The 13,962-nt window shown below is 43.1% G+C and overlaps 1 protein-coding gene across 1 annotated transcript in view; it reads left to right on the top strand.

The window, feature by feature from the left end:
* LOC135499222 (uncharacterized) overlaps window positions 1-13,962 on the top strand; it is a 407,058-nt gene that overhangs the window by 392,062 nt on the left and 1,034 nt on the right. Inside the window, exon 9 of the mRNA XM_064789884.1 lies at window positions 12,579-12,713. Within this exon, the coding sequence (XP_064645954.1) occupies window positions 12,579-12,713 (135 nt within the window). The remainder of the gene's footprint in view (window positions 1-12,578; window positions 12,714-13,962) is intronic.

Below are 13,962 nucleotides of genomic sequence, written 5' to 3'. Positions count from 1 at the left end.
CGGGGCGCGCCTTGGAGGAGAGCATCAGAACAGAAGAGGGTGTCTTTTCGCCGAAAAAAGCAGCCCAAAGGAAGGAAACAACGCCTGTAAAAAAACAACGCCTGTACAAACTGTGGCCAATTGGTCCCAAAACAAATCATGGAGTCCTCTATTGGAATCAACAGCTAGTGCGGACAGAAGTCATAAAGAAAACGAAGAAGAAGAACAATCGGACCGCATAACCAAGTGGGAAAAACGCACCTAGCTCTTAAAGGGTTTGTGAGGGGAAAATATCGTGTTTTTTAAAAACAAGAAACAAACATTCAGCCTGTAAAATCGTTCGAGGACAAATTCATCATGGTGCTGGTTCCTTACCGTCCGGAATTAAACGCATATCGAAGACACTATCAGACGGGTTCTGGGCTTCCCGTTTTTCGAGGAGATAGCTTATACCAGCATGGGCATGGACTCGGAGGCATATTCAGCTCAATATTCAAAACAGTGGTTCCGATGCTGAAAAAAGTCGTGGTTCCTTCCATAAAAAAGGTAGCCGTAAGCGCTGGAAAGAGCCTCTTAAAATCGGGCGCTCAAGCGCTTTCGGACGTGGTGTCCGGTGAAAAAGATATTAAAACCGCCCTGAAGGAAAGTGGAAAAGAAAGCTTACACGAAATCGGACATAACGTTAAAAAGCAAGTTGTTGGCGGGATCAAGCGTCAAATCTTAGCGCCGGATAATACAGATGAAGAAATTGGGCAGAGTTTAACGGCCAAAAGACACAAAAAACAAGGAAAAGCCCATGTGGGGCCCAGGAGTCCACAGGAGGAAAAAGGAAGAGAAAATCGCGTCAAAACCGACGACAACTGCAGGGAAGCAACATTTTCTTCAGCTAAAATAAAAGAGCTATCATGTCGCTATTGGATACGGACTCTTGCGATTGCGGACGTAGCGAATTGGAACTCTTTGAAGTTAAGCCCACACAGACGAGTATAGAGGAGAGTTCATTCAAAGAGTTCCGTCCTATCACTTCCCTGGACAAGGGTGGTCCAATTGAATTTAGGGTCAACGCCACCGAAGACGAATATTTGAATTTGGGAGACAGCTTTTTACATCTGAAATTCAGGATACTGGACAAAGATGGTGCAGTACTCACGACAGCGGACCCATTCCCCGATAAATCGCTGGTGTTTCCCATCAATTATTTTATCGGAAGCTATTTCAAACAAGTTGAGGTTTACGCCAATGGAAGACAGGTAGGGGGGCACGATCAGATGTACGGCTATCGATCGTATCTCGAGTCCACCCTCTCGTTCTCGAAGGCAGCAAAAAGTGACCAGCTCCAAATTGGTGGATATTACAGGGACACAGCGAACCCCGATCGACAGGGTAATACCGTGAAAACAGGAACAAGTGCAAACAAAGGCGCCAATGCTCGCTTTAAGTGGACAGAAGGCAGTAAAACGCTAGAATGTCTTGGACAGATTCAAGTCAAGTCAAGTAAAACTGACGGTAAGATTGGTGAGACAAGACCCCAGTTTTGTCTTAATGGCCAAGGATAACACCCAGGAGTACACGATTAGTTTGGAGGAAGCGATTTTGAAAATCAATACCAACACTATTGCCGAACATGTTCGCCTCAGACATGAGGAACGTCTTTTGCAAGGACCCGTAACATCGGTTCAAATGAAGTTTTATACACGTGGCGCCAACCGTTCGGATTTGTCAGAAAATAACTTGTGACAGGGTCGTTTACTGGGAAGAATAGTCGTAGGATCGGTGGAGTGTGACGCTTTCAACGGAACGCTGGACAAGAACCCGTTCAACTTTCAACATTTCAATGTGTCGAGTATTACGTTGCGACAAAACCGAACGCAAGTACCGTTTGAAACGATCAAACTCGATTACGGCAACGATCAGTTCCTACCCGGTTACTTCACGGTATTACACGGAACTAACGTTTGGGGAACTGACCAGGGAATAGCTATAAACGTGAACGAGGATTATCCGAAAGGATACGCTCTCTACGTCTTCAACCTGTTAGCAGATGATTCAAACGGTTCCAATTTCAACTTGGTACGTGAAGGAAACATAAGTCTTGACATTCGTTTGAAAGAACCAGCCGATAAGAGTATAACTATTGTAGTTTATATGGAATTCGACGCTATTGAGGGAAATTGACAACAATCGCACAGTCACCTTCAATGAATAATAAGGAAATCGATCGTCTTTTCAAACGACATTTGGAAACACGAACAACCTTCGTTGAAGGTTGCGCGGCTGATACACTGCCGTTAGAGCCAAGAGACAGAAAACCATGTGCATACGTTGTGAATACGGACATCGCTTCCGGTCCAAGCAAACATTGGATTGGCTTTTACTTTTCTCCAAATCAAATACCCGAATATTATGATCCGTACGGATTTTTGCCAGCTGTATCAACATTATACGATTTTCTAGGCACAAGAAAACATTACAGGCGAAATACACGCATGATCCAAAACCAACTCAGTACAGTTTGCGGACAACACGTTATTTACTATATTTTCCAAAAATGTAGAAGCCAAACCATGCGGGATATAGTGAACAGTTTTGATAAGAATCGTTTGAACGAAAACGATGAAATGGTGAACAATTTTGTGACAAAAACATTTGCCGCTGATCATAAACCAGTGTTCGATTCCAGTTTCCTCCATTTCCACATCGCAAAAAGCTTAAAAGAGATATTGTATGGGGCAGACTGACAGCAGTTATAACAAGCGCATCATGTATCCATTAAAGGGAACTGCCCGGGAAAAAAGGGGAGTTATGCACGGCCCGGTCAAAACCTTAGGCGGGAATAAGGTTTCATTGATAAATATAAGGAGTTTCAAGGCCCCCAAATCACTTGTAAGGTTCAATAGATACTGGCCTTTCATTGGTTTACCGTTTGCGTATCATTTACATACTCTCATCTTGAAAAATATGACAATATTTACGATCACGTTATTGATTTTTGCAACATTTTCCGTAACGCGCCCCTTGCGGATCTGTACGGTACCATTCGGATGCTTGAAAAATGCCTCGTCTCGTCGATTCGCTCGCGGATAAACGCATCAGGTTGACTGCAGCAACGTTTAATTGTTGGAGACAGAGAAGGAAGGAATATGATTATCAGTTTGATGAAAACTTTGCAAAGTTTTTTCTTGGGACTCGAAATCCATACTAGTATTCTCTCCATTTTCCATTTTCTCCTCTCTCCAACTCACTACTATCGCTATTGACTGCGTAACATACACTAACATTCTTTCGCTATCATTGCTAACTTCATTTACTAGAACACTGGCCTCTTTGTAGCCGATTATGTAACCCATAGTGGAAACACCTGACAGCACCGCCCGGCATGATCCACGTGCTACTGGCATATTTACAACTCGTAGTAAATAAGGTTGTAAAAATATGCAAATGAGATGCCGTATATGGAAACCATCACTAAGCAGTTCTTATTTCTGCTACGGGTGGCGCTGTTGCTTGCTTCTGGAGGCGCTATTCAACCTCTTTAATAATGGTTATCTCTTCTTGTAAAATGAATATTATTTGTAGAACTTGTTGGCCTAATGCATGTAAAGACCATACGCGAGCAAATAATATAGATTTTTAAATCGAGTAATTTTTTTTCTGACGAACTATTATTAACGAATTAGATAGTTGCACGCGTGTGGTTTTTAACGGTTTATTTAGAGCTCATCTGAAACCCCGATATAGGTTTCATTGCTTACTATGCAACTTATGTAAATGTCAAAAGAGTAAGACCAATGAAGAAAATGAAATGTTTCTTACCTTTGCTGTAGTGAAGGATGCAGTCGATCAGACGCTAAAATTGTCGCGCTAAAGATCGGGAGATTGTTCCCGCAAAACATCGGAGCGTATTAGGAAAAAGCAACGCCGCATCATACATGCTCAATTGCTGCATTCTAGACTCAGAATAACAGTAGCTTCATCATCAGTTTCATTATAATGGTGCTTATTAAAACACAAAAATATTGAATGCAAATATATATAGGCCATTGTATACTCTTATAGACCTTCATAAGAAAGGTATACTCTTGTATAACAAAGATCAATGGAAAATGCCGACCAACTTTATATTATAAGCATAGCCAACTTGAGACAACTATTTTCATGGCGGGTGAGCTTCTCCCGAAAAACATAGCAAAATGCGCCATGTACGGCAGGCATCTTCCATTGAGTGTTGATTTTAGAATCGGAATATATTAAGCATTCTATAGGGCGTTTATAAAAATAAAACGCGTATACTCTAGCGGTGAACATGCACGTAGACCAAGAGCATTAAGAAGAAGATGTATTCCTCTATATAGTGAGCCAAGCATACGCTCAGCCCGGGCACACATACAATGTACATGTGCTGTCGTCATCAAAAACCCAATCAGGGAAACAGAATAAAAAATAATGCATAAGCATGTCTAAAACTGCATTTTTGCCACGAGGTCGGACGCGCCTGGGTCTTTAAGCATATAAAAATGTTATGCATGAAGAAAAATAAAACGATGTGAAAAGACAACAGAAATAAAAGTGTTTTTTCATATCACAAATACGTCGTATATGAGTTATTCTTTCTTCATGTGCATGTCAAAATATCCACCCTTCCATCAGGAAAAGGGTGGCGCAAGAGAGTTGTCCTGTCCTCCTCTTCCCGCGCTGTACGAACCCGGTCACCATGCGAGACGAAGTGGACAGACTTCGTTGCTTTGGAGTTTAACGGACAATGAGGAGACGGAGCCCTAAAATGTGATGACGAGTCGAGGCAATTCGCGTCATAATTCTAGCTAAGATGAGCAGTCAAAGACTGGGATTGGAGAGTTGTCCTGTCCTGCTCTTCCCGCGCTATACGAACCCGGCCACCATGCGAGACGAAGAGGACAGACCTCGTTGCTTTGGAGCTAAACGGACATTGAGGAGACGGGACCCCTTAAATGTGGCGACGAGTCGAGGCAATTCGCGCCATAATTTTAGCTAGGATGAGCAGTCCCTATGCATATGTAGTAGTGGCATCATTCCTACTAGCCCAGGCTTGGGGGAAATTCCCTTTAGCTCAGTCGGTAGAGTGATGGCCTTATAAGCGAGAGGTCCCGGGTTCAATCCCCGGTGGGACCTTGATGTTTTTCCTCTGTTACATTTGGCGCCCAACGTGGTAAAAGGGTACTTATAATTTGTCTAGATGCTGGTGTGTCTGTGGATAATGAATTAACCCTTTGTATCACGGAAGAACCCGGTTGTGAGGAAACAACTTTCCCGAACAGGGGGAGTATGTAGTAGTGGCATCATTCCCACTAGCCCAGGCTTGGGGGAAATTCCCTTTAGCTCAGTCGGTAGAGTGATGGCCTTATAAGCGAGAGGTCCCGGGTTCAATCCCCGGTGGGACCTTGATGTTTTTCCTCTGTTACATTTGTTCCTCCACCGTTGCCGAGAATGTTGTTTGTTTCAACTGTGGCGAGAAGGGTCATTTCAGTCGAAGGTGCCCTAAGTCGAATGGGAAGGATTTAAAAGACAATGCTCCAGTGTCGGGGGACAGACACTGAGAAGCGAGCCTATTAGTCCCAAGGAGCACCTTAGTCGCTGTCATGCTCGTTCTGATCCAAATCGTAATCGAAGGAGGTCCCCACCTCCAGAACCTCCAAAGGTCCGACCTGTTGTGAGCTCCAAGTGTTTAGCACCCTCTTCTTTGCCTAAGGGGTTAATTGGCAAGTCGAACGAGTCGTTCATCAAATTGGAGGGCGAGATTTTGTCATGTCTATTGGATACTGGCTCGATGGTAAGTACCATCTCTGAGCATTGTTACCAACAGCACTTCGTTTCACTTTTGCCTATTCTTCCTATTTCTGATCTTCTGTACATTTCAAGCGCCAATGGTAGCCCATTGCCGTACTTGGGTTATGTTGAAGCGTCCGTAACCTGTCCATTCTCGGATGATGAGCTCTTGGTTCCTATACTTGTGGTTCCCAATACCAAGTATAATCTCAGGGTGCCTGTCTTAGTGGGAACCAATCTTTTATCCCGCTTTCAACCTGTAGGTACTGTGCCAAAGCAATGGAAACTAGCTTTCTCAACTTTGGTGTCACAGGCTGAACCAATTATAGGCCAAGTTCAGACAACAAAGCCGATTGTTATTGGTCCAGATTCGAGGGTAACTGTACATGGTATTTGTCATGGTACTTCAACTGGCAAAATTACATCGGCTATTGCCGAAGGTATTCCTGGTATTTCATTGCCCGGCGATGTTATAGTTGTTCCAAGTCTGGTCAAAATGCATGGGCAACGGAAGGAGAGGGTTGCAGTTTGTGTATATAACCCTGGGAGGAAATCTGTTACTCTCCCTAGCCGTTCTGTGATTTGTAGGCTGTCTCAGGGCAATACAGTTTGCCACAAAGAGGATCTGTTGTCTGATCGTACTATGACTCCTGAATCTTATATCCACCCTATATTCCATGAATCTTATGTCGGATCGTTTGGGTCCCGGTTCAGCTTGCGACTCTGCTCATAGAAGGAAAGTGCTCGAGGAAATTGACTTGTCTCATTTGGGGAGCGGTGACGTCTCCAAGCTTGAAGGTCTGTTTGGTCGTTATGACGACATATTTTCTCTATCCAATCTGGAAATTGGCAAAACTAGTCTAGTCAAACACCGGATTGAGTTAAACGATCCCATTCCCTTCAAACAGCGTCATCGGGGGATTCCTCCCGCCATGTTTGAAGAAGTTAGACAACACTTAGAGGAAATGTTGCAGGCTGGGGTTATCCGTCATTCGAAAAGCCCTTGGGCCTCCAACATGGTTCTGGTTCGGAAAAAGGATGGAAGTTTGCGTTTATGTTGTGACATGCGTCAGCTAAATAAAAGGACTATCCGAGATTCTTATGCCATGCCTCGGATAGATGAAACTCTTGACAGCCTTGCTGGGGCCAAATACTTCTCGTCGTTAGACTTACGGTCAGGATATTGGCAGGTTGAGTTGGAGGAGGAACACAAATGTCGCACAGCTTTTACTGCTGGGAATCTTGGTTTCTATGAGTGGAATTTAATGCCTTTTGGCCTCACGAATGCTCCCAGTACTTTTCAAAGGTTAATGGAGCGCTGTTTACAGGATTTGCACTTAAAAGAGTGTCTTGTGTATCTAGATGATATCATTATTTTCTCGGCAACGGTGGAGGAACACCTTCAAAGGTTGGAAAATGTGTTTCAGAGGCTGCGAGACTGTGGTTTGAAGTTAAAACCCAGTAAATGTATATTCTTGAAGGAGAAATTAAAGTATCTAGGTCACTTGGTTTCAGCGAAGGGCGTTGAGGCTGATCCTGATAAAGTCAAAATCATTCGATCATGGCCCACCCCTCAGAATGCTGAAGATGTTCGTAAATTTTTAGGGTTTGCAGGCTATTACCGAAAGTTTGTAAGAAACTTTTCGACGTTAGCCCGTCCTTTAAATGAGTTGTTACCGGCTACTACGCCCAAGAAGGGCAGACCAAAAGTTGCCAACACTTCTTCCTGGACATGGGGAGAAAAGCAAGAGTCTGCTTTTGTCTCACTAGTAAAGGAGTTGTCCAGTCCTCCTGTCTTATGCTTTGCTGATTTTTCGCTTCCATTTGAACTCCACATTGATGCCAGCACTTCAGGTCTCGGAGCTATTTTGTATCAAAATCAGAATAACCAACGTCGGGTTGTTGCTTATGCAAGTCGGAGTTTAAACAAAGCGGAGCGTAATTATCCAGCTCACAAGTTAGAATTTCTCGCATTGAAGTGGGCTGTGACGGAGAAGTTCTTTGATTACTTGTATGGCAACTATTTTCATGTCAAGACTGACAATAACCCTTTAACCTATGTTCTTACGTCTGCTAAACTAGATGCCACAGGGCATCGTTGGTTGGCTGACCTCTCTGCCTTTCATTTTGACATATCTTATGTGCCAGGTGCTTCTAATGTGGATGCAGATGCCTTGTCACGGTTCCCTTGGTCCACAGTTGGAATTGAGAGTGTTCAGGCCATTTGCCAGGCGGCACAGGGTGGAGATGGTTTGGTTGAATCATTATGTATGTCTGTGTCGAATGATTTGTCATCGGCCGAGGTTTTGGCTTGTTGATTCCCCTTGGCCTAAGGTTGATATCAGGGCAGGACAGCAAGCTGATCCTGTTATTTCTCAGCTTTATCATTGGGTCAAATTCCAGCAGCGTCCGAGTAGGGATTTATTGAAGGACAAGGACAAGGAACTTTTAAAATTATGCTCATATTGGGACAGCTTGATTTTACTGGACGGTTTACTCTGTAAAAGGTTAACGTTCAATGGTCAATGCTTTCAACAGATCTTGGTCCCATCCTGTCTCCGTCCCCAAGTGATTGAAGGGTTCCACAATCACTTAGGCCATCTTGGACGAGATAGGACTCTCGATTTTATTAAACGTCGGTTTTTTTGGCCCGGAATGTCAGTTCAAGTTGACAAGTGGGTTCGGAATTGCCTTCCATGTATTAAGAGGAAGCAACCGCAGCTTCAGGAGCGTGCTCCACTTGTCAGCATTTGCACTACTCAGCCCATGCAGTTGGTGTGCATGGACTTTTTATCGCTGGAACCGTCTCATGGTTATGAAAATATTCTAGTCATCACTGACCATTTTTCTAAATATGCTCAGGCTATACCTACCAAAAGTCAGACCGCGGCTACAACAGCGCGTGTTCTCTTCGACAATTATATCGTCCATTATGGTATCCCTGAGCGTCTTCATAGTGATCAGGGTCAGAATTTTGTTGGGAAGGTCATTTCAGAGCTGTGCAAGCTCATGAATATTTCCAAGTCGCGCACAACACCTTATCACCCTATGGGGAATGGAGTTTGTGAACGTTTTAACCGCACTTTATTAAATATGCTTGGCACACTCCCCACGGATAAGAAGAAGGATTGGAAACGCTTTGTTCCTAGTCTTGTTCATGCGTACAACTCTTCTTGTCATGATTCTTCAGGGTTTTCACCTTACTTTCTCCTGTTTGGCAGGGAACCTCGTCTTCCCATTGATGTTCATTTTGGTACTTTGCTCCCGTCTGCTCAGCCACGTTCAAAGGTCGCCTTTGTTGACGATTTACGTTCACGTCTAGCCATTGCATATGACCTTGCTCAGAAGCAATTGGAAGCTTCCAGAATCAAGCAGAAGGAGCATTATGATCTTAGGGTACGTGGTGCTACACTTAATATCGGCGACAAGGTGTTGGTTCGCCGTGTTGGGGACCGTGGCAAACACAAGCTTGCCAACAAGTGGGAAGATGAGTTTTATACTGTGTCCTGTCAGTCAAATCCAGATATTCCGGTGTTTGTGGTAGAGGCCGAGTCCGGTTCCCGCAAATGTCTACACCGAAATATGCTGCTCCCGATTTCGTGCCAGTCCGACCATCCTTTATGTCGGCCTAGCGGTGACTCTCAGTTGGCCCGGCCTATTCCTAGGCCAAGAAGGTCTTTGAAAAAGTTGGAGGGGGCAACTAAGGGAGAATCCGCTAGTTTGAAGGATGTTCCTGACACAGCGACGATTCCGTCAACTTTGGTTTCCGATGGGCCATCTCTGGATTCTGACGCGCTGTCGAACTCAGATTCATAGAGTGCGAAATCGGAGACTCTTCGTCGGTCAAGTCGACGACGTCGGCCACCGGACTGGCTGCGTCCGGATGGACAGTATGTTTTTTCGCAGCATGTTGGTCCTGTTCCGGAATGGCGCCAGAAGGTGTTATTGATCACTGAGCTTCTTGGGGATAGCAGGTTCCAGAGTCATCCCTCTGCTTTGGAGGCTGCTATCCGGATTATGTCTCCAGTGTAATACTATATTGTTGAATGCTACAGTGCTTACTGGCAATACATTTGTGTGATTTTGTATTGTACATTGGTTGAGCGTATACGTATATATATACATATATAATGTGAGTCAAATTTTGTTTATGACTTCTTCACCCCAAAGATGAAGAAACTTGGCTCCCAAGGCGTATACAAGAAGCGGACACATGAGAAGGTAAATGGCCAAACAGTAATTTGTTTGAGGCCCACGAGCATTTCTGCGGTTAATGCTAGGTAAAAGTGTGTTCTCTTTTCCATTAATATATATCACTTATCATAGTCGCCATCATCATTAATCACCTCGTCACTCACTCGTCATTATTGCCATATTATCATATTGTTGCACTACCTGCAATCTTATTCACTGACCTGACTCACGCCAACCTTTATTAAACTAAATTTCGGAACCTTTATTAAACTAAATTTCGGGAGAAATTTCTATAAGTAGGGGGTGTATGTGGGAGAATGGGTTAATGTCTTTAATAGTTGTGCTGCCCATTCCAGATGGCAGCACAAGCTGGTCTTGCCTTTTTCAATACACTAGTTTTAATGCTCTTTAATACCTTTAATCATTACATGATATATATACTTATACCTATTTAAGTGAATGTTTGGTGTGGCCCAGTGCCATTCCTTGAGTTTATCACTCTACTATAACTTTATTCCTTGCTTATCCTTAATTCTATGTGCTTGCAGGTATGTACATATTCGTGTTCTGTAAATTGTAAATATATTCCGTCATTCCGTCATTAAAAGCCATTCCTTGAGTTTATCACTCTACTATAACTTTATTCCTTGCTTATCCTTAATTCTATGTGCTTGCAGGTGCCTGTATGCCTGCTAATTTGGCCACTGGCCGGAAATATCGGCCACACATAGTCAATGACAAGGATTGCCTCGACACCGATAACATCCCAGTTATAGCAACAGAATGCTTCAGTAGGCTATTTGCCCCAAACAGACTTCCCCGATGGTGGAGACCCTAATTGATCCACACTCTTCGCTCCGCTCGGCTTGTGACAGCAGCTCGTAAAACCTCAGGAGGAGCGCGAATAAGAGTGCACACTAATCTGTGCTCGTTGCGGCATCGGGCTGCTTGTACCCGGCTACGCGACGAATACCCTCCCGTGGACAGCGCGGACGGATAGCGCCGATTTTTTGAACGCTTACACGAAGCGCGGAAAAAATTATTCAAGCACAATATCACGGGAGGGCATTTGTCGTGGGCGTCGAATGATGCAACTTTCAACGCCCCGGGGCCCTCGGACTTTGGGCCTCGGATTTTGGGCGTTGAAAGGGACATTATACCTACTACTCCTCTATTCTACCCCAAAAATGTGTCCCGCTCTGACTTCAAATATGGCCACCAGACGGCCATCTGGTAAATAAAAACAAAGTCGGATGCACCCACATTTCTAGTGATTGTATGAACTCTCTACAACATCCGAGATTTTTAGTCAAATCCATCGACCTATATGGCCGCCAGGCGGCCATCTTGAAACATAAATCAAGTCCTATTACTCCGAAACTAATTATCGGATTGCAACCAAACTTCATGTGATTATGTATCTATATACTCTTATCAATATCCCTAATTTTCAGTTTAATCCCATGACAAATATGGCAGCCAGGCCGCCATCTTGAAAATGTTGAGCAGATGTCAACCAATTTCCATGTGACATGTACACTCTTCAATAACCTTGAAAGGCAGTCAACTTTATAACCAAAATACTATTCTTAGATGGTACTGGTAATTTTCTTTTGTGCCATTGAGCCGGGAAGAATAATATTATCCAATTGAATCAAAACTGGTGAAACTAGCCAGAAACTGTTCCCCAATATCCACTGCAAATGACATGCATTACATCCCTGGACCATTTTATTAACAATTGTTTCCAACAGATAGCAATTATACCTGAAACAATTAAACATTGTGCGGTTGCTTTTCAAAATGTAATCAAACTCTTGCCAGGTTAAACGAATTCATCATGATCGAGAGGTCGAACAATGCGATAGACGTTAACGGTAACGTTTAGGGGGATTTGCAAAAACTCCGTATTTTCCTGATCGACCCCAAAATTAGCTTTTACCTCAACATGATCCACCTTCCCTGAAAATTTGATGACGATGGCATAAACAATATGCGTGTTGCAAACTAACGAGGCAAAAACTATGGAACTCATTATCATGCAAATCAGTTATATAACTGAAAACATCAACTGGCACAACTTACCATATTTTCTTTCGTCCCTAAAAATGTCAGTGCTCTCCACCGATCGAGCGGTTTGGGAGAAGTTTTCCGGAAACGGTGTTTTGTTATGTGATCATTACCTAAAACAAATAGTTCATTATCTCTTGAATGAAGCAAATATCAAATTTGTGCTCTGAAAGAAAGTTGTTGCAAATCATCTGAGCCACTTTCTCTCAAGCATGCATGCCGGTAGCATCAATAATTAGCAAGCTACGAGCTATAGACTTCATTATTATGCAAATCATATACAAAACTGAAAAATCGAACCCACATGCACGACTTCAGCATATCACCTATCATCCCTAACTTTCCAGCTCTCTCAACCGAGCGGTTACGGAGGAGTTGTCCGGAAACAATTTTTTTTCTTCGTAATTTGACCAAAATTAGCGCGAACTTGTTGGCTGAGGATGCCTTTAATTCGTCAGAACCTTTAAGAAGTATAGTTTGCTAATGAAGGTTACGGTGAATCGCTTAGTAACAATTGTTTCGTCCAATTTCAGGAACATGAAGCCCTTATGGTCGAGGTGAACATATTGCGCGAGCTCAGTAAATACGAACATACCAATATCATTGGTTACCGTTTTAATGACTTGAAGGACGGCAAGCTCTACCTTGGAATGGAATTCATGAAAGAGGTATGGTTTTATCTGATGATTAAATACATTATCATTAGCGAAAAATTATTCACTTGTATGCTGCAGCCAACATTGGGTTAATAATCGAGTTAACTAACGTTGGCATCGCATATACTAATAGTACATTAGGGTTGCCAACAAACAAAAACTTACATGCAAGAGTGAGTGCGAGGAACATTCAGTCAAGTGGGAGATGATGAGATAGCGAATATGTTGGCCGACTCCCCGTACGAGGATTGACCCGAGAAATAGTAAAAAGAATAATTTTAGCATTTCGATTATAAGCAGGTCCAATACCGTAGCAAAGAACATTTTGTAACTATCGATCAGACAACTGTGATGGTCGAAAAACCTGGCCGTCAAGGATGATGTCGATAAAGAAGCCTTATACTTGAAGATAAAAATATATTATCAAAAGATGTTTTGAAATAATATTTTCACAGTGCTCGCCCGATTGGCATTTGTGAGACGTGCTTCTTCGGTTCTATCTTGCTCGGTGTGCCCGCATGACCCGACTAAATGACGCAATTTTCTTGTAGAGGTAACTATTTTTTTATATCAGCATTGTTAATCAGTATCAAGTGTCAAAACAGTATTTACATCTTATTTGCATGTCAAACGTTATTCGTTGACCAATCAAATATGTTTTAGCTCAACATGATAACAGGGGCAGTGCAAGTGACCATAGGAGCGCGCAATGACCTCTGGGTAAACGAGGTTGAGTCGTTAGTCCTAGTTTTCAACACTGAACTTCCTGTGACATTGCCTCCATTTCCTCAGTACCACTGAAGAAATACGTGTCATTTTTCTGTATATCACTTTACGGTGATTGGCCGAGACTCAAGTGAAGGGCTGAAGTGACTGCAGGATGTCACTATGACTACTGCAGCCACAACAAACAGTTATCATTATCATTAGTATCATGTTTTTTTCTCGCCTACATTGCTTCCTAATATGATTCTGTGAATTTGGTGTCTCTCTTTGAAACATTATTGGTGTCACCTTATTACTCATGTGTATATTCTTGACTCGGCTCTAAGGCACCTATTCCATAGAGCTATACCCTATACTATACTATACACGAACAATAGTTTCATGGTCATGCACCCTTTGTGAAGCCATTGTTCGCGTATAGTGTAGTATACCGTATAGCTCTATGGAATAGGTGCCTTAGGCACCTATTCCATAGAGCTATACCCTATACTATACGCGAACAATAGTTTCATGGTCATGCACCCTTTGTGAAGCC

The sequence above is a fragment of the Lineus longissimus genome, chromosome 14, assembly GCF_910592395.1.
Source record: "Lineus longissimus chromosome 14, tnLinLong1.2, whole genome shotgun sequence".
Lineage (NCBI taxonomy): Eukaryota > Metazoa > Nemertea > Pilidiophora > Heteronemertea > Lineidae > Lineus > Lineus longissimus.
This window is presented reverse-complemented; position numbering and strand designations above follow the sequence as displayed.